This window comes from Salmo salar, chromosome ssa14 (genome assembly GCF_905237065.1).
Source record: "Salmo salar chromosome ssa14, Ssal_v3.1, whole genome shotgun sequence".
Classification (NCBI taxonomy): domain Eukaryota; kingdom Metazoa; phylum Chordata; class Actinopteri; order Salmoniformes; family Salmonidae; genus Salmo; species Salmo salar.
In genome coordinates, this window is record NC_059455.1 from 69,511,647 (window position 1) to 69,532,938 (window position 21,292).

At 40.0% G+C, this 21,292-nt stretch overlaps 1 protein-coding gene across 9 annotated transcripts in view; it reads left to right on the top strand.

The window, feature by feature from the left end:
• LOC106570192 (tropomyosin alpha-3 chain) overlaps positions 1-9,987 on the top strand; it is a 35,578-nt gene extending 25,591 nt beyond the window's left edge. For 4 of the 9 annotated variants that reach the window (XM_014142245.2, XM_014142246.2, XM_014142251.2 and 1 more), the window contains 4 exons: positions 1,340-1,402; positions 2,583-2,652; positions 2,848-2,926; positions 3,401-3,835. In XM_014142245.2, the coding sequence (XP_013997720.1) occupies positions 1,340-1,402; positions 2,583-2,652; positions 2,848-2,926; positions 3,401-3,404 (216 nt within the window). In that variant the 3' untranslated portion in view covers positions 3,405-3,835. Of the gene's footprint in view, positions 1-1,339; positions 1,403-2,582; positions 2,653-2,847; positions 2,931-3,400; positions 3,836-8,600 lie in introns of those variants that run through there. The other 5 variants (XM_014142249.2, XM_014142247.2, XM_014142253.2 and 2 more) reach the window with 2 other exon arrangements.
• The last annotated feature ends 11,305 nt before the right edge of the window (positions 9,988-21,292 follow it).

Below are 21,292 nucleotides of genomic sequence, written 5' to 3' on the forward strand. Positions count from 1 at the left end.
ACAATTTTCTTTGCCAGTTGGGGGGAGGTTGTGTGTGTACGTACACAGAGTACCTGTTTATCTGTGTGCAGCATGTGTATTTGAGTGCAGCTGCTGTATTCACCCTACACCAAGGGTTCTGTATTGACTCTGCCTTGAACAACATTGGCTGTGTGTGTAGTTCATATCCAGATTCCTCAGGCACTTACCCATGGGTTACTTGGTCAGTGTAGTTAATTTCCCTTTGGCATTTACCCCCATTCCAGTCTTGAATACCTCCTACCTCTCCCAGACATCCATTCTTGTCATCAATGCCCTTTACAGCCTATGTTTATAATTCCTAGAAAGGTCACACTTGCATGATTAATTGAGAATTTAATTTCCATATTTCTGATTGGACCGAAGGCCTGCATGCACAAACACCCCCATACTAAGTTAAGGCTTTGGTCTAATATAACATAGAGAACGTTACTCTTAATGAATTGTTCATTTGCACCCACTTTGTAATCGTTATCCTCCAATGACCCTGCAGTGGAATACAGATGAACACTTCCAGGGCTATGTTCAACAGGCACCAAACAGAAGACTAAAACTGGAGAGACTATCGGGGACTCATTTTCTGTTGCAGAAACATTTGATGGTTACCAATGCGTGACCTAATGACCACAACCCAGGTTTAGAATTGTTGCCTCTACTTTCCTGCAAATGCATAGTAAACATCCCTACAAGTAAAGTTTCTGAAGTGTAATAATGGTTAGATCAGTGGTATTCTACCATCTTTTATGCACAGTAGTGTTCTCGTGTTTCACCAGTGACTGATTTAGACCTGGGAAACCAGTGGCCTGTTCTATGGGGCAAAATGTTTAGAACTTTGCCAAGAGAAATGTTTTGCGTAGGAGTGCTTCAAATGACTATCTACAGTTATTTTGTTTGGTACATTTCTATTTGCAACATCCTGAACGTTTCACACCACGATACTCATCAGTTTTTTTTAATTTTTATTATTCTTCGAGCCACTCAGTGATGATTTTGAGACACTGCAGTCCAACCGTATTCAAGGCCCCACCCAGAATTGCAATCTCTGCAAGAATTCTGGTATCTCTGGAGCTGTAGACTGATGGATTAACTTAACCACTGAAGTAGCCAAGTCACACATGCACTGTTGACTTCACAGGGAATGCCCTTGATATTGTTGTAATTGTTGAACTAATTTGGCATGCATTATAATGGCATGTTTTTAGGAATCCTTCTATTGCAGCATCAACTGGTCTTTTACATGAGATTGAGTTCATGTCAGTTATTTTATGTTTTTGTGGGTGGGCGCTCTGCTTTAAACTGACAATCCTCTCTTCTACTACAGTACTCCCAGAAGGAGGACAAGTATGAGGAAGAGATCAAGATCCTGACTGACAAGCTCAAAGAGGTAAGTGGATAACCTGTAGAGCAGGGATCATCAAGTAGATTCAAACGTGAGCCTATTATTATTATTATTATTATTATTATTATTATTATTATTATTATTATTATTATTTAAAAAATGAGCCGCTGGTAAGGAGGCCAGAACATAATTACAAATAATTAGTACTTTGCAAGTTGACCGCAAGAAGCCTTAACAGATGTAATATTTGACTAAAACATAATCATTTCAAACCTTGCTTACGTTTGTATAGGATCACAGTGAGCTCCAATTTATTGGGACAGTGACCGACAGAAAAATATCATCCCCGCCAAAATGCTAACCTTCTGTGTTATGCTAACCTCTCACCATAACAATCTCGGGATTATGATATTTGTGCGTCTAACCTTCACTCACTATTATTTACAATAAGTGACTCAAATGACACACTACATTTACCACAAAAGAATCTAAAATGCAACAAAAACAAATGGCAAATGCTTTCAACAAGTTTGTAGAGTCACATGCTTGATGTAATCATTGTGTGCTAGGTATATAGGATGAAAGTGAACTTCTCCCAATACTTTGGTCCCCCAAAATGTGGGGACTTTATACAAAAACTGCTGTGATTTTTAAACAGTTCACCTGAAAGGAATATTAAAAAAAACTAGAATTAAAGACGAGTCTGCACTTTAACCTCATAGTCATTGTATTGTTTGAGCCTAAACAATTTGCTGTCCCAATACTTTTGGAGCTTACTGTATATCTGTCTGTGGGAATACTTTGGAACAGATTTCCAAAATTAAAATCAATTGGAGTTAATTTGCTGGGGTTTTTACATTCTTATATCCAACAATAAAATAATTATATTGAGACGCCAGTTGGGGAACACTGACTTAAATTTCAGGGAAGGCCATCTGTCATGCTTTCTGTCGTGTTGACATGTCCCCTTGTAGTATCTAGTGTCTCGGAGTGCATTTTTTTCAAAGTTTCTTCAAGGAGATTTGTTTGACAGTATTTAAGATGTTGGTTTTTTTCCCCCCGATCTGTTTAGTTTCTTGCTCATTGCATTTATTTCTTTATTCACCAAGTCAGGTTAGTTTGGTTTTAATTCCTTTTGTAGTCTACAAGTTAACCTATTTAGTCTAGGTCATCAAGGTTTTAGTAGTTTCTTGATTGAATGCTTTGTTTTGACTTATTTTCTTAGGCTGAGACTCGTGCTGAGTTTGCTGAGAGGTCTGTGGCCAAGCTGGAAAAGACCATAGATGATCTGGAAGGTAGGATCCAGACGCTTTTCCTTGACGGTGCATTGGGAAATACAGGAGTTTACAGGAAGTCCTGTTCTGGCTTAATCAGTCTTATTTTAGCATGCATCACTTTCCCTTTGGCAGCTTCCCTCACTCTCCTTATGTTTCCTCCTGTTCTCCACTCTTCCTCTTTTTCCCTTCACTCTTTGTCCTCTCTGTTAACAGATGAGCTATATGCACAGAAACTCAAGTACAAGGCCATTAGCGAGGAGTTGGACCATGCCCTCAATGACATGACCTCCATGTAAATACGGGCTGACTGTGTGTGGTTGGCATGCAGGGCCTGTGGGGTTTGACTGCGAGTCTAATATTCCCTTAACACTGCACTGAAGTCAGGGGGCCAGGAAAAACACCTGACTCTATAACACGTCACCTAACAGCCATGTAATGTTCACTTTTCTAAAGAGTTGGCCGATGTGACAAACTACATCATGCAAAAGCAAAGCTTGAGTCATGCAACAAAATCTGCCAACCAACACTGTATTTATACTAATGGGTTTTTGTGATTGGAAAAAATATCGAAGTGTGATATGAGTGGTGTGATATTTAAAAGGTGGTTCGTGAAGTAATAGCCGAATAACTGAATGCTTGAAATTTCCATATCAATGCACTAAATGTCCACCAGAAAAGAGTCGGTGATACCCAATGGCTACTAATCGTCACAATGTAATGATTCTCAGAATCTGTAGTCACGGTTTCTCAACCCCTCTGTTTTCAGATAAATGTCGGGAAGCTCACTTCCTCACTCCCCTGTTGTGGTTTCAAGACTTTCGTCTCAGTCCTCCTGATGAACATCCATTTTGGTGGCGGGCTTCTCTCTCCCCCTCCCTTCCTGTCCATCTTCACTCATTCCTTACGTGGTTGTTAAATCTGTTCCCTTTGTGCTTTTCTTTTCACTCTTACCCCTTTGCCCCACTTTCTCTCTCTCGCTCTCATTACTGTTTTTTTGTGCCCATCTCGTCTTCCTCCACGCACTCTCCCTCAACTCACGCTCCACCTGTCCTTTTGGGCAACTGTATTTGTTTCTTTGGGGCACTGTGCTCAAGCCTGCACTCTTTGTATTTTGGTTTTCTCTATCTTGCCTTGTCCCATGTTTCACCCTGTTCTCTACATGTGATTCTATATAAATGTTGAACAAAGGGAGGAGGAAAAACCTGTCTACTGTCTCCTTTAACGATTTTATGGGGGGGGCTAGGGTAGCGTTAAAGTGACATCACAAACACAATGGTTTCTCTTGCGCTTACCATGTTCATTGTTTTTCCACAAATAGTCATGGTATAAATTGTACTTTTTTTTAAAAAATCTGATTTTTAATGAGCAGAGGTGTTGGCAGTAGTGATGGTGCCTCCACATTGGGGTTTAGGCTTGCACTAGAAATAAGAATACAACACCTTTTTTTAAGGGCAAAGCACAAGGTTTCATTAAACATGTGACATTGGTGTTTTTGCTAATTTACTCTTATCGAGAGCCACTCGCAACAAGTTCATTCAAACAAGATGTCACATAATTGATAGGGTTTGTTTACACATACAACTAGATGTGCCACAATGGTGCACTTGAGCAGTTTACAATACAACAAAACTGAATAGAAATGCAGCTTATATGAACATGCTTGAAAAATAAAGAAGATCCACCCCATCTACTGTCTGTTTGACAGCCTAACTGTTGGGTTTGGGCTTGTTCTGTGTTGCATCTTATCTCCTGTAGTTGCCCGTCTTGTCCTTGCTCCTGGTTATCTTGGAGCGACGGGTGGAGTGGGTTTGCAAAATTCTATGATGTCATGCAATTTATAAAATGGTCAGGTAAGATGGATAGATATAGGTCGAGCACGGATGTTGGGCGATTTAGTCCTGGCTTGCAGTCGGCGTTTCAATTCATCCCAATGGGGTTGAGGTCAGGGCTCTGTGCAGGCCAGTCAAGTTCTTCCACACCGATCTCAACAAAACATTGCTGTATGGACCTCGCTTTGTGCACAGGGGCATATTTGTATTTATTATGGATTCCCATTAGCTACTGCCAAAGCAGTAGCTACTTTTCATGGGGTCCAGCAAAATTAAGGCAGTTTATACATTTTCTTTTTTTTAAACATTACAATACATTCAGATTTCACAACACACTGTGTGCCCTCAGGCCCCATTGTCATGCTGAAACAGGAAAACCTTCCCCAAACTGTTGCCACAAAGTTGGAAGCACAGAATCGTATAGAATGTCATTGTATGCTGTAGCGTTAAGACTTCCCTTGACTGGAACTAAGGGGCCTATCCTGACCCATGAAAAACGGCTCCACACAATTATTCTTCCTCCGTCAAACTTTAGTTGGCTCTATGCATTCGGGCAGGTAACGTTCTCCTGTCATCCGCCAAAACCACATTCATCCGTCGGACTGCCTGATAGTGAAGTGATTCCTCACTCCAGAGAACGTGTTTCCGCTACTCCAATGGTGGCGAGCTTTATACCACTCCAGCAGAGGCTTGGCATTGCGCATGGTGATCTTAGGCTTGTGTGCGGTTGCTCTGCCATGGAAACCCATTTCATGAAGCTCATGACGAACAGTTCTTGTGCTGATGTGGCTTCCAGAGGCATTTTGGAACTCTTTAGTGAGTTGCAACCGAGGACAGACGATTTTGACACGCTTCAGCACTCGGCGTTCCTATTCTGTGAGCTTGTGAGGCCTACCACTTCGTGGCTAAGCCGTGATGTTTCCTCTTTACAATAACATCATTTACACCATACAAAGTGCCTGAAATTGTTTTTTTAGTGTTAAAGTATTTATACCATTCACTCAGCTTCATAGTATGAAAATCTCAGAAACATGACCAATACTAGGCTACATCAACTATAGCAGTAGGCCTTCCTGTATGGGGAAAAACACATTTAAATGGAACTGTAGACTTCCTTGTTCATAATTTGGAGGTAGGTTGTAATCTATAGTATCAATGGGTTTTATAAACTTTTTACACATTCAAACCAGCTGATGAACAGAAAGGCAGTTGCAGATAGTCTTAGTTGTATTAACTATTGAGGCAGCGGATCGTGTAGAGTAGACCCTTCCCCCGATATTCTGATTTCATAGGACAAAGTTGTCAATGGATATGCGTTTGTTCTGCCCTGCAAAGTACAGACAGCTAGCCAACTACTGTTCAATTCTTGATTTAATGAACAAGGTTAATTGACTGCAGATGGTTGTAGAATTTTTACTGAACTTTTTATTTTTGATGTTGTGAGAAATATGGCTGTCCTTATAGGCTACTCGTATTGAACCCAAAGTCTATAGATTCCTGGCAGAAGAGACGGCGTGCTACTGATTCTACTTCCACGCCCGCATCTGTTTACATCTTTGGTGTGGCAGGTAAAATTACTGCGCTCATGTCCTGTTCACATCCTCTTCACGGTGTAGCTCCTCTGAAACAACCCCTCCTGAAAAAATCACATGAAATCGCACTTATGCTTAATAGCCTACAGAGGTATGGAATGCAATGGTTGGACCGTATCGACCATGTCCTTTATACAACAAAGGTGTAGCCTAAAAACTTCAAGGGTGTTCATCGCAGATCAAGGAGGGGGCAGCGGAGTGTGCAGCAGCTACATAAAAATAAATGTGCAGAAATCTTTAGCCTAAAGAATATCAGGTTTCCAGAAAATCCAGATCCACAGCCACTCCGATATTAGATTTCAACTAGATTAGAAAAACTTGATTCAGATTTTAATGACCACATTCCTGATATGGTGATTAAAAATATTATATTTGTCGTAAATTCACTTCAACTTAGATGCAGTGGTTGAATATTTGGGGGAATATCTTTCTTGCATGAGGAAAAACATTACTCAACTTTTCCCAGTGACTCTATCCTAGGCCGCGTTGAACTGGGCAAATTGTGGCATGTTCAAATTGAAACATTATGTAGAACAAACATGCCTCTGACATGCAGAATAGGTGTCAGTTCTGTTCATGACATTTCTTTCTGCAGCGTTCCACTATTGTGTTAAAGGCCCAACACACCCTACACAAACAGAGCGACGTATCCAGTCACTTCCAGAATTTGTGCTGCATAGAAGTATGTACATATGCTCGGTCGCTGCGTTTACCTAAAGTGTGTAGCAGCCTTTTACTGAACGTGGTCCTATAGTGTCCACGTTGCTCAGGTATTCCCTTCCTCAGTGTACACATCCCTTTTTCCAGATACATTTTACACTGTGCTTTAGTGGGCTTCCAACGAGTGGCCACTCCAAGTGTTCCTTCGGGCTGGGCGATATGGCATATTAACTTGTGAGCGATATCTGGATTTAAATTTTTTTTTTTCTGTAATTAAGCTTTATACAATTTTTTTAAAGGTAAAAACGACTGCATTTGAAACTGTCAGCAATGATCTAATGAATTCAGGGCTTTAGATTATACCTAGGCTAAATATCAGCCTTCCACAACGATAAGACCCATTTAATTATTTTATCAAATTAGTTTAACCTGCTTTTTGGCAATAACTCTTTCTGGCTTTCTCGTCAGTCCTATGAAAAATCCCGTTTTGTTCATAATGCACATTCACTAATGATAACTAACTTCTTGTCGCAGGTATTACAGAAAATGTAACGCGTCTCCCATTAAACAATCTCTCAAGCACAAGCCCACGTGCTAGTGAGTAGCCTGCTAATCTTAGTAAAGTTTAGCTAACTTGGATCTATTTGCTAGCTAACAAGGTAGAACAGTTGCATTATGAACACACCCTTCTACCTCCAACTTGTTTGAACAACATGTTAGCCTGTCCACTATGTTCAGATGTTGAAATCAAGTGGCCTACCATATTTCTCAGCTGTGTACTGCTAGGGCAAAAAAACGACCCCTCATGGTCCACAGGACCGAGTTTGGGGAAACACTGCCCTAGTGGCTGACCTAGTAAGTCTGCCCTCTTGTGGCATTTTCTTTTCTTCATCTTCCCTCTACTCCATGCTCAGGTAATGTGACCTTTTCTGTACTCTGCTTATTTTTATTATTCATTCTGTTTACTATGCTCCACTACCTTTCCTTCTCACATATATATTATATATATATTTTTTTTTTTCACTAATTGGTCTCATGACCAATCATAAGCTCAAACATATATTTGATGTGATTGGTCAAGACTAGTGAAAGAATTGGACTGTCTTTGTAAATGCAGCCTTTGTATATCTTCTTGGTTCATGAACGCATGTTAAGCCGCTGAATAGGGTTGCGAAGCTACTGGTCATTTACCAAAGTTACCGGACTTCAGTCAGTTTGGTAATGAACAGGTAATTTATGGTAACTTTTTAGTAAGTTATACTTTTAAAGTTTGTAGTTTTGTGTATATACAAGTTTCTATTGAATAGACCACATGGTTCAAGAGAAAATGGCTAAATGAATGAAGAAAGCATCTAATCAACAATGGCATTATTTAAATTAACTCTGCAACTATTCCAACTATAAAGTCATCTTTTTAGATTGCGTGGCCTTATCACATCAAATAAATAAGAGACCCAGAGATAATTAGACACATGGTCATCTGAAGTACTCAAAGACCACCTAGTTGTCGTCTGATAAAATAACAATTGGAAAGTTACCAACATTCTGGTAATTTACTGGTAAACTTCAAAAGTTTCCAGTAATACCTTGCCTTTGCAACCCTACTACTGAAGATTGCCCATTTTAGAAATGTCAAGTTATATTTTTAGAGGGTAACATTACCAAAACCCTCAGTCATATTGGGCAAAATCATAATCGCAATAAGAAACCGTTGCAGCGGTTGGAAAACGGGCTGAAGTAATTATTGGGGTTGTTGTCATAAACTGACAACGGCTAGTTATGGCAGTGTTCTGTAGCTCTTAAAACAGAGCTCCCTTAGTGGTACCTAGGGATTCTTGGCGTGTTACCCAGATGAAGAATAAATTATTCATCTCTCCCTCCACAGAGAGACTGGCCAATGCCAAGGAGGAGAACCTCAAGATCCATGCCACCCTGGACCAGACCCTGCAGGACCTCAACAGCTTCTGAGAACCCCCCCCCCCCCTCCCTCCCACTTCTCTCTTTCTGTCTCTCCTTTCTCCTCACTCTGCTGTCAAGGTAGGAAAAATCCCCACTGGGGGTTTACCCTTGTGATGCTGAAGCATGCCAAAACCACTATTTACTATGACACCTTTATTCTCAACAGCTTTGATTGTCCTTGTTAAACAGAGGTCTTCAATGTGACATTGTAGAAGCGCTTGCCTTTATCCATTGGAATGGTCTTTAATAGGGACACTCGGTCATACTTATGTGGTCTACTATGCCATCTTCTCCTTGCTTGAATATGGCAGGCATGACTGCCTTTAAGGATTCCTTGCCAAGTTAACGAGAACACGGTCAGTCCACTCACCCATAGAATATCCCATTCTGGGGAAACGGGGCACATGATTTTTGCCAGCCACTACATGGGATTATTCACTTCTGACTTCAGTCCTGCTGTTGTATACCCTGGACTCGTTCTATTTTCTTCTGTAACACCTTCATTTAATGCCTAAACCCTCAAAAGTTCACATCTGAAAGTGCTGAAGTGGTAAGCAAGATTGAAGAAGCTCCACTTGGTCTATCAGAAGGCTGGGCCATCACTACATTGCATTGGCCTTTGCAATCCTTTATGATTAGTTGACACCAAAAAGTGGATAGGGTCCAAAATGGAACTAGGCTTCATTCCGTCCTTATATACAGTATATCCCTTTTATCCCGCCCTTTGCCTACTTTACGCCAATACATTGGGTGGTCTAGATTTGATGATGTCCAAGCTGTATCATGCAATCACTTTTTTTTTTTTTTTTGCTATTCCTTAGGGATATGCATCATTTGTTTGATATTTTGCCTAATGTATGTGTTTTCTCCTACTGAAACCATAGCCACTATCAAAAAAAGTGCTGCACCTGTATAACACTAATTATTTGGCCTCAACTCTCCAATTCTGAACTTTTTTAAGCTAATTGGTCTTTTGACCTATCACAGATCTTTTTCAGAGCTGATTGGTCAAACAACATCAATTCGGCTGCCTGTGTTAACGTTAATGCAGCCTTTAGTTTGAGAGGTTTATAGTGAGGTTGTTGGGTTAAAAAATCAATGGCTATCACTTTGCCAGTACCATGCCAATTATAGAAAATGGGTGGGGGATTTAGACCTATACTTTAAGTAGGGTTTAAACTACAACACGTAAAATAATTAAGAATGTTTTAACTGGAAATTCACCAGATGTATAACCACTTTGTTAGTCTTGTTCCATTGTAATGACATTTTCTTTGTTGAATAAAGACCATGATTTTTACTGCCATACAAAACTGTCTTTTTGGATTTTCATTTGAAGTTCGATTCTCCAAGTGCAATCTGATTGTATAGACTATTTTTGATTGCACAAGCCAGGGATGGGTCAATTCAGTCTGAGTTGGTTTATAATTAGCCCATTTTTAAAAATGCACATCGCAAGGGATGCATGCATAAAATGGCCACAAGTATAATTTCCACCATGTTACGTGCACAACCACTCACTAGCAAACAGTAATGTACAGCTAACTTGGAGGAATAGTCATTCATTGAAAATCATTGATTACATTTCTTTGTGTAGCATGTCTTCATACTGTACATCCTGTTTACAGACATTTTTATTAAATGTTGAGTGGCTGACATTTATGTTCAGACCTTACTGTTATTGATGAGCGAATTTGTATGAATGTCTGTGTGCACTTGGTCTGTGTTTGGGTAACTACTTGTATGTGTCCACTCAGTTCATGTCGAGTGTGTGTGTGTGGGGGGGGGAGAGTCAATGCTTCATCCTTGCTGTACCGAGGCAGAAAAGGCAGAAATCAGAAAAGCAGGTCGTTGTCAGTTTTCCAAGAAAGCCTCGCCCCTGGCCTTAGCTGGCTCCACCTATACAGGCAGGGCAGCTTGTGATTGGTACGCATCACCACAACATTGCAGGAGTCTGGCTTCTTAATGACATACCATCGGGGTAATCAATGGCTGGTTATTACTAGGGGGCATACCAGAAGGACATCAGTCAAATCCCCCATTCCAAATCTACCCCTGGTCCCTTGCCTTAGGCACTTTACCCTGAAGCCTATCATGATTGTATGTTGCATACATATATCCGAGGTACGTACGTTAAGCCCTTCGTGGTAAGTCACGTGTGTCTTATGTAGGGCTTGGGCCTCATCTCATCAGGTGTTGGTAGTTAGGATTCACCGTTCACAGCATTCAAGGCCTCCAGACACACACCCTGGCCCTTTTATCAATTAGATTCCTCATGTCATGTGTCCGCTCGCTTCTTTTAGAAAAGGTCAAAGTTAATCGAGAGTAAACATGGATGGAAATGAGACTGTCCTTCTCCACTCAAGTCATTTGGCAAACTACATTCACGGGAGGATCCCAAAATAAATGTGTAAAGTGATCAAAACAAATTAAGTTGGAGACATTTTTATAGGACACAAGTAGCATATTGTTTTTAATCATGAGTATCCTCTATGAGAAGTGGCTAGAAGGGAGGGTAGTCTTCTGTTTGCCTACTAACGAAATGAGCCTCCTCGATCACTTACACAAAAGTATGTGGACACCCCTTCAAATGAGTGGATTTGTCTATTTCAGCCACATCTGTTGCAGATAGCCAGGTGTATAAAATCAAGCACAGACATGCAATCTCCATAGACAAACATCGGCAGTAAAATGGCGTTACTGAAGAGCTCTGACTTTCAACGTGGCATAGTCATAGGATGCCACCTTTCCAGAAATTCAGTCTGTCAAATTTCTGCCCGGCTTGAGCTGCCCCGGTCAACTGTAACGACTCTTATTGTGAAGTAAAAATGTCTAGGACCAACAATGGCTCAGCCGTGAAGTGATAGGCCACACAAGCTCACAGAACAGTACCACCGAGTGCTGAAGCGCGAAATAGTCTGTGCTCGCTTGCAACACCACTACTGAGTTCCAAACTGCCTCTGGTAGCAACATCAGCACAAGGACTGTTCAGCGGGAGCTTCATGAAATTAGTTTTCCATGGCCGAGCAGCCGCACACAAGCCTAAGATCAGCATGCACAATGCCAAGCGTTGCTTCCAACTTTGTGGCAACAGTTTGGGGAAGGCCGTTTCCTGTTTCGGTATGACAATATCCCTGTGCACAAAGCCAGGTCCATACAGAAATGATTTGTCGATCGGTGTGGAATAACTTGACTGGCCTGCACAGAGCCCTGACTTCAACCCCCTCGAACACCTTTGGGATGAATTGGGCAGACTGCGAAGCCAGGCCTAATCGCTATTGCAGCTAAGGGGGTCCAAGTCCATATTAATGCCCACGTACTTTTGGTCATGTAGTGTATCACACAACACATTTAGTAATAACGGGATGCAGTTGAAACTTCAACACAGGAAAAATGTATAATTTAATAAACATATTTATCGATAGGAGTGGGGGAGGTTGGGGCATTGATAAGCACACCGAAGAAAGGATATGTGTAAGATAACTTCTAATAGCCCGTTTCACACCATAGCATGCTGAATTTGTAGGTAGATTTCTTTCTTTAGTTTTTGGCAAAAATTAACACGTAGCACTGACTCATCGATGGATTGATGTTTCAGCATTTTTGCAATGAAGAGTTTGACTTTCGACTAGCCATGTGTGATATGAACGTGCAGTTACAAGCCCGGTTTGAGTAAGCGGTGCAGTGTTGCCAACTTAGCGACTTTGTCGCTATATTTAGCAAGTTTTCAGACCCCTTTAACAACACATTTTCAAAACATCAACTAGCGACAAACCTAGCGACTTTCTGCTGCTATTGGAGACTCTGACGTGAAAGCACGTGTCATTCTTAATCTTCTCAACGAGCAGCGGGTGCTGCCGTGGGACCCACCCCGTCCCAAAGCACTCACAGGCGGCCCATTCCTCATGCAGCAGTCCCTCCCAGCTGCAGTCAGAGCAGGAGATGTTCACCCCTCTGCATCCAGACTGCAAATTAATATCGCATGGCTTACATTCAGGGCGGGATGTAAATGTAAAATGTTCTTTGTCTAAAATAAATCACTGCACAAAAATAAATCATTGCATTTGACTCACACAGCCTCAGTCACTTATTCACCTTGTCCACGATGTGTGTGCCTCTGTGACATAAGCTAAACATCTAGCTGGCTAGCTCATTATGTCTCAGTCTAAACTGTACACTCAAAAATACAGAAAGGAGTGGGAATCAAACCATGAATTCAAAGGCTGGTTGAAGCCGTTTATTGGAGATGATACACGGGCATACTGCCTGTATTGTCAGGCTGATTTCTACGCCAAACTTAGTAATGTAAAAAAACACATGACAACTGAAAAACATACTCAAAAGGCAAAGTCTTATAACAGTTCCACCCAAAACAAGCTGCCATTTATGGTTAAAAAAATGGACTCTGCAAAAAGGCTGAGGCCACCATGGCATTAGCTATCGCTGAACACTGTTCCATGCTGGCATGTGATCACAATGGAGAAGCATGTAGAGCTGCTTTCTCAGACTCCACTGCTGCTACCCACTTCAAAATGCACAGGACAAAGTGCACATAAATGATTAATGGTGTTCTAGCATCATACTTTCTGAAAAAGTTGGTCACAGATGTGGGTAACCAGCATTTCAGCCTCCTCCTCGATGAGTCCATGGATGTAAGTGTTTCTAAGTACCTGGGGGTTGTGATAAGGTACTTTAGTGACACCAAGCAGACAATTGTATCAAGATTTCTGGGGCTTTTTGAGTTGGAGGGAGGAGATGCCAAATCTATAGCCCATGTTGTTGGGGCTTTCCTCGAGAAGTGTTGTCTTAAAAAAGAGAAACTCCTGGGGATAGGGACTGACAATGCCTCTGTTATGACGGGGATTAACAATGGGGTCCATAAAGTGCTGAAGGAGGAGTATGGCCTCAAATATCTGGTTCTTATTCGGGGTGTGTGCCACTCTCTGCAGCTTCCTCATTTGTAGTTCTAAACATATTTTAGGGTGTTTTTTACTCACTTTTTGTCTCTCCCACAACGTTATTCCTCTCTCCTACAACGTCCATCACAATTACATGCACATGGCCAATTATGCAAATTATGTGATGATGTCACTTAGCGACTTTTAGGACAGCCAATAGCTACTTTCCTTACTGAGGAGTTGGCAACACTGAAGCGGTGAGTGCACGATTAATATCTACCTTCATAACATGAATGAAGCTTGAGCTGCAATGTGAAGCTAGCTCATTTCAGAAAAGCCTGAGTACTTTTTGCTAAATTCCTAGTACAGCCTTCTGGAAAAACGGACATAGGCCTATTGGTGTAATAATTATATAACCAATGTTCTCGAGTCCCGTCTGAATAGGGCTTAACTTACTGTCAAAATAATACGTCTAAAATAGGTTATCCCATTTTATAATTCACTTAAGTTTCACAGACATAGAATGCAGACATTTTTGTAAACATCAAAAGGCATATACTTGGCATGGCTTTCAATAGTAAAAGGTTGAAAGTGACTGAAAAGGACCATGAACTACAGATGTATTAAAGTTTTGGGGTTTATGGTAACTTTTGCACACCTGAAATAACGGCTTAGATCACAGTAATCATGGCTCATGACTCTCTTTAGTTCCACGAGTCATGTGTTCGTCGTTACTCTCCTCTCTCTTTATTTATGCAGCACCACCAAATGAAACATGATCCATCATGATTAAGATCACAGGTGCTTAAGAGAAGGTACAGTATAGGCTGCTCAGAACACTGTATGTGCAGATAAACAGGATATGTTGGTATAATGGCTAAGGTGTAGCTCCCAGGGACTGCTACCCCCTAAATAAGGCTACCCCAAAAATTCACTACAGCATTTATCAAGCAAGCAATAACTCTTGATTGAGACAATGCTGAAAAATCAATCCATGGGATAAGCAGTGCCACGTTTTCATTTTTGGTTAAATCAAAATTTAAGGAAAGTTACCTTGCTAATGCCGTATTTGATGTGCTTATCAATGCACAGGCACATTTTTTCCCACTCCTATTGATAAAATAATTGTAAACTGCCTGCTACTCACGCCCAGAAGCTAAGATATGCATATTATTAGTAGATTTGGATAGAAAACACTCTGAAGTTTCTAAAACTGTTTGAATGATGTCTGTGAGTATAACAGAACTCATATGGCAGGCAAAAACCTGAGAAAAGATCCAAACAGGAAGTGGTTTGTAGTTTTTCAAGTGATTGCCTATCCAAACTACAGTGTCTGTGGGGTCATTTTGCACTTCCTAAGGCTTCCACTAGATGTCAACAGTCTTTAGAACCTTGTTTAACCCCTGTGCGGCCTCATCCAGCGAAAAATCATATCGCCATTAGCATAACAAAATGTAATAATTTTTTTTTTTCAATTTTTTTTTCAAATTATATCGTTTATAGATACACCTCTCCTGAATCAAACCACGTTGTCCGATTTCAAAAAGGCTTTACAGCAAAAGCAAAACATTAGATTATGTTAGAGGAGTATATCGTAAAAGTAGCCACATAGCCATTTTCCGACCAACCACATGCATCACAAATAACCGAAAAACTGCTAAATGCAGCACTAACCTTTGACAATCTTCATCAGATGACACACCTAGGACATCATGTTACACAATACATGCATTCTTTTGTTCGATAAAGTTCATATTTATATATAAAAACAGCATTTTACATCGGTGCGTAACGTTGACTAACTATTTTCCCTCAAATGCATCCGATGAAACAGAGCTACAATTTACTAAATTACTATTCGAAAACATTTTTAAAATGTAATATTGTCATTCTAAGATTTATAGATGAATATCTCTTGAAAGCACCTGTAATGCCAGATTTAAAATGAACTTTACTGGGTAATCATACTTTGCGATGAAAGGGGATGCGATACTCTGAAAAATAGGGTAACGTTACAGGTCAGCGCCATCTTGGAACAATCGCATATCACATCTAGTCTTGTATACTATTGTCAATAATCCCTTACCTTTGGTTGTCTTCATCAGAAAGCACTTCCAGGAATCCCAGGTCCACAACAAATGTATTTTTGTTCGAAAAAATGACTCCTTTATGTTCCAAGAGCTTGTTCTTGTTAGTGCGTCTGAAGGCTGATCCAAATGCTCCGTCGGCCGCGGGACAGCCATTTCGAGAAAATGCATTTTTTTCCCATTTAGGTTCGTTCAAACGTTGTATAACATAAATCTTCAGGGCGTTTTTCAACAAGAGAGCCAATAAGATTCGAGGGGGACGATTGCATTGTGTTTCAAAACGTTTCGAAAGGGGAGGGTAACCAGGGGCGCCGGCGTCATAATGGTGATGGCCCTCTCCGTATGACCACGTTCCACAGCGTCTCATTCATTCAGTTTTAACAGTAGGAGACTCAAACCATTTTGTAAAGACTGGGGACATCTAGTGGAAGCAATAGGAAGTGCTCAATGAACCATTGCTCACGGTGTGATTAATAGGCAACGTGATGAAGTTGAGTTCGCAATTCAGAATTCCACTTCCTGTTTCGATCTGTCTCGGGGTTTTGACTGCCATATGAGTTCTGTTATACTCACAGACACCATTCAAACAGTTTTAGAAACTTTAGGGTGTTTTCTATCCACAAGTATTAATTATATGCATATCCTAGCTTCTGAGTTTGAGTAGTAGGCCGTTTAAAATGGGCACTAATTTTTTTCAAAATGCGCTGTGGCGCCCCCTATCCTAGGTGACCGTCAAGAGGTTAAGGCTTCTACTGTGAAGTGGGGGAGAATAAGAGCTCATTGAGTGAGAGGACTGCCAGCAGGGCATGAGCCTCAGCCATGCGCGCTCACGTGAGAGGTAGCTCAGTTCCATTGCATTTCTGAAGACAAACGATTTCTCCAGTTGAAACTTTATTGCAGATTTATGATAAAAATATCCTAAAGATTGATTCTATACATCGTTTGACATGTTTCTACGAACTGTAATGGAATTTTTTGAGTTTTCGTCTGACCTGCGCGTCGTGAATTTGGATTTGTGAACTGAAGGCGCGAACAAAAAGGAGGTATTTGGACATAAAGGATGGACTTTATAGAACAAAACAAACATTTATTGAGGAACTGGGATTCCTGGGAGTGCATTCTGATGAAGATCATCAAAGGTAAGTGAATATTTCTAATGCTATTTCTGACTATTGTTGACTCCAACATGGCGGATATATTGTATGGCATGTTTTTGTGTCTGAGCGCCGTACTCAGATTATTGCATGGTGTTCTTTTTCGGTAAAGCTTTTTTGAAATCTGACACAGCGGTTGCATTAAGGAGAAGTTTATCTAAAGTTCCATGCATAACACTTGTATTTTCATCAACATTTATGATGAGTATTTCTGTAAATCGATGTGGCTCTCTGCCAAATGTTTTGGAGGCAAAACATTACTGAACGTAACGCGCCAATGTAAACTGAGATTTTTGGATATAAATATGAACTTTATCAAACAAAACATACATGTATTGTGTAACATGAAGTCCTATGAGTGTCATCTGATGAAGATCATCAAAGGTTAGTGATTAATTTTATCTCTATTTCTGCTTTTTGTGACTCCTCTCTTTGGCTGGAAAATGGCTGTGTTTTTTTGTGTATAGGCGCTGACCTAACATAATCATATGGTTTGCTTTCGCCGTAAAGCCTTTTTGAAATCAGACACTGTGACTGGATTAACAAGAAGTAAAGCTTTAAAATGGTGTATAATACTTGTATGTTTGAGGAATTTTAATTATGAGATTTTTGTTGTTTTGAATTTGGCACTTTCACTGGCTGTTGTCATATCGATCCCGCTAACGGGATTCCAGCCATAAGAAGTTTTAAGTCATAGGCTACAAAAGTTTTACTGTGCATGAAGTTTCAAATGCATCCTGTTATTTCAAAATGTTTAATGCGGCAGGCATTTAGTAATATGGCCCTACTATTTTTAACACAAAAAACATTTCATTAATAAAATATTTAAATCAATCGTCTTCCTCAAATGAAGGGGATGATGACGCAATCTTTGTGAGAAGGAGGAAATCTAATTTCATTGGTACTCAACTCACGGCTTCACACTTCATTAAGGATAAATGGAGTTAGCCCTAAATTGGTCTGCCCCGCAACAGGTTAGTTCTAAAGGATTTGTTTACAGGCCACATGTGGCTCAGTTGGTAGAGGATGGTGTTTGCAACGCCAGGGTTGTGGGTTCGATCCCACGGTGGACCAGTACAGAAAAAAATGTATGCATTCACTACTGTAAGTCGCTCTGGATAAGAGTGTCTGCTTAATGAGTAATATGTAATATGCACAGAAATGTACAGTATCTGGCTAAAAGGTGAGACACTTTCGTGTCGCTAACTCCTCTGTCTCACGTCTTAGTACACCACTTGTCTCCTTTATAAAAAATAATTAAAGGCGCACTCCAGCCTCTTTTTCACCTCTTTTACTTAACAAAAGCTCAATAGGTAGTCCAGGTATGACATGGCAGAAGTGGACCTTTCCTCTTTTGTCCTCTATTGCTCCTCTATTATTTCCCGTGACAGAGCAGACCCATCAGACCAACCTCTTGAATAACCAACTCTTGAAGTTTGCAGTTGTCAAAAAAAATGACTATTTTGCTCAAAACAATTTTTTTACCCTTAGGTTTTTGTAAATTACTGTATGTATACCTGGGATATTGTTTTTCAACAGGAAAAGTAATAAAACAATATCCAGAGTGTGTCTTTAAATTAAAAAAAAGATTTGATCTAGTTGTAAAATCTCTGTGTGTGCACACTGACAGGCTGAGGCCTACTTTTGATATACAGTACCAGTCAAAAGTTTGGACACACTTACTCATTCAAGGGTTTTTATATATTTATATTTTCTACATTGTAGAATAATAGTGAAGACATCAATACTATGACATAAAACATATAGAATCATCTAGTAACCATTTTTTTAAAAAAACAAATCAAAATATATTTTAGATTCTTCAAAGTAGCCACCCTTTGCCTTGATGACAGCTTTGCACACTCTGGGCATTCTCTCAACCAGCTTCATGAAGTAGTCACCTGGAATGCATTTCAATAAACAGGTGTGCCTTGTTAAAAATGTATTTGTGGAATTTCTTTCCTCCTTAATGCGTTTGAGCCAATCAGTTGTGTTATGACAAGGTAGGGGTGCTATACAGAACTCAGTCCTGGGGGCCCTCCTGGGTGCACGTTTTGGTTTTAGCCCTAGCATGACAAAGTTGATTCAGATAAACAAAGCTTGATGATGATGATTTGGTTATTTGGCAAAAAAACTAAACGTGCACCCAGGGGGGCCCCAGGACCGAGTTTGGAAAACTCTTCCCTAGAGGAATGGTCTAAGATCCCTCCCAATGTGTTCTCCAATTTCATAAAACATTTTTGAAAAAGACTCAGTGCCATTTTCCTTGCAAGGGCAGGTGCCGGAGTATTGAAAACAGGGGTGCCAATAATTCTGACACCTATCTTTGAGAATAAAAAAAACTTGTTAAACAAAATCTCTTTCTCTGAGCAATTGTATTACTATAAAATAATATAATTTCAAATTTTGGGGGGCATACAAAAAAATTGCTCAGTATTTGTATTATTTATTTTAGTATTTTTTGTTCATTTTTATCAAGGGTGCCAATACGTTTGGTCATGACTGTACATATGAATCGCGGCAAAGTTGATTCCTTCATAGAAAGCTGTATGAACTTTGATCACATGGTTTTTGTCAAGTTCATGTTGTCGACATGTAGGCGCAAGTCAGACAATTTTTATCCCCATAATGCAACACACTTTGAAGGCCAACGATGGTCACCGACTTAGCAAAATGTATCCGCTCGAACGCACCCACCAGCTGAAGAGAATTTTCTCCCTTAAAGTCTTCCCTATGACATATACAGTGCCTTTGGAAAGTATTCACACCCCTTAAACCTGTTAGGGACAGACGTTCCGCTAGCGGAACCCCTCACCAATATCCAATGGTAGAGCGTGGCGCGAAATACAAATACCTTAAAAATGCTATAACTTCAATTTCTCAAACATATGACTATTTTTACACCATTTTAAAGACAAGACTGTCGTTAATCTAGCCACATTGTCCGATTTCAAAAAGGCTTTACAGCGAAAGCAAAACATTAGATTATGTCAGGAGAGTACCCTGCCAAAAATAATCACACAGCCATTTTCAAAGCAAGCATATATGTCACAAAAACCAAAACCACAGCTAAATGCAGCACTAACCTTTGATGATCTTCATCAGATGACACTCCTAGGACATTATGTTATACAATACATGCATGTTTTGTTCAATCAAGTTCATATTTATATCAAAAACCAGCTTTTTACATTAGCATGTGATGTTCAGAACTAGCATACTTCCGGTGAATTTACTAAATTACTCACGATAAACGTTTACAAAAAATATAACAATTATTTTAAGAATTATAGATGCAGAACTCCTTTATGCAATCGCGGTGTCATATTTTAAAATAGCTTTTCGGCGAAGCACATTTTGCAATATTCTGAGTAGATAGCTCGGCCATCACAGGCTAGCTAATTTGACACTCACCAAGTTTGGTGCTCACTAAACTCAGAATTACTATAAGAAAAATTGGATTACCTTTCCTGTTCATCGTCAGAATGCACTCCCAGGACATCTACTTCAACAACAAATGTTGTTTTGGTTCGAAATAATCTATAGTTATATTGAAATAGCTCCGTTTTGTTCGTGCGTTGAGGTCACTAACCCGAAGGGTGAAGCGCAGGCGCATTTCGTGACAAAAAAATTCAAAATATTCCATTACCGTACTTCGAAGCATGTCAAACACTTTAAAATAAATTTTTATGCTATTTTTCTCGTAAAATAGCGATAATATTCCAGCCGGGCGACGTTATATTCATTCATAGACTGACTCCAGTGTCATTGTTCCCTGCCTGACCACTCACAAAAACTCCTGCTGTTTTTCGCCCAGAGACTGCAGAGACGTCATTCCACTTTCTGGCGCCTTCTGAGAGCCATTGGAAGCCTTAGAAAATGTCACGTTACAGCAGAGATGCTGTATTTTTGATAGAGATGCCCTAGAAGGAGAACAAATTGTCAGACATGGCACTTCCTGTATGGAATCTTCTCAGGTTTTGGCCTGCCATATGAGTTCTGTTATACTCAAAGACACCATTCAAACAGTTTTAGAAACTTTAGAGTATTTTCTATCCAAATCTACTAATTATATGCATATTCTAGTTTCTGGGCAGGAGTAGTAACCAGATTAAATCGGGTACGTTTTTTATCCGGCCGTGAAAATACTGCCCCCTATCCCAAAACCTTAACAAATGTCTACATTTTGTTAGGTTACAGCCTTATTCTAAAATTGATTAAATCGTTTTTCCCTCATCAATCTACACACAATACCCCAAAATGACAAAGCAAAAACACAAGACATTTTCGCTATTTTTTTTTTTTTTAAATGAACTGAAATAACTAATTTACATAAGTAAGTATTCAGACCCTTTACTCAGTGCTTTATTGAAGCAGCTTTGGCAGCAATTACAGCCTTGAGTCTTCTTGGGTATGACATTACAAGCTTGGCATACGTGTATTTGGGAAGTTTCTCCCATTCTTCTCTGCAGATCCTCT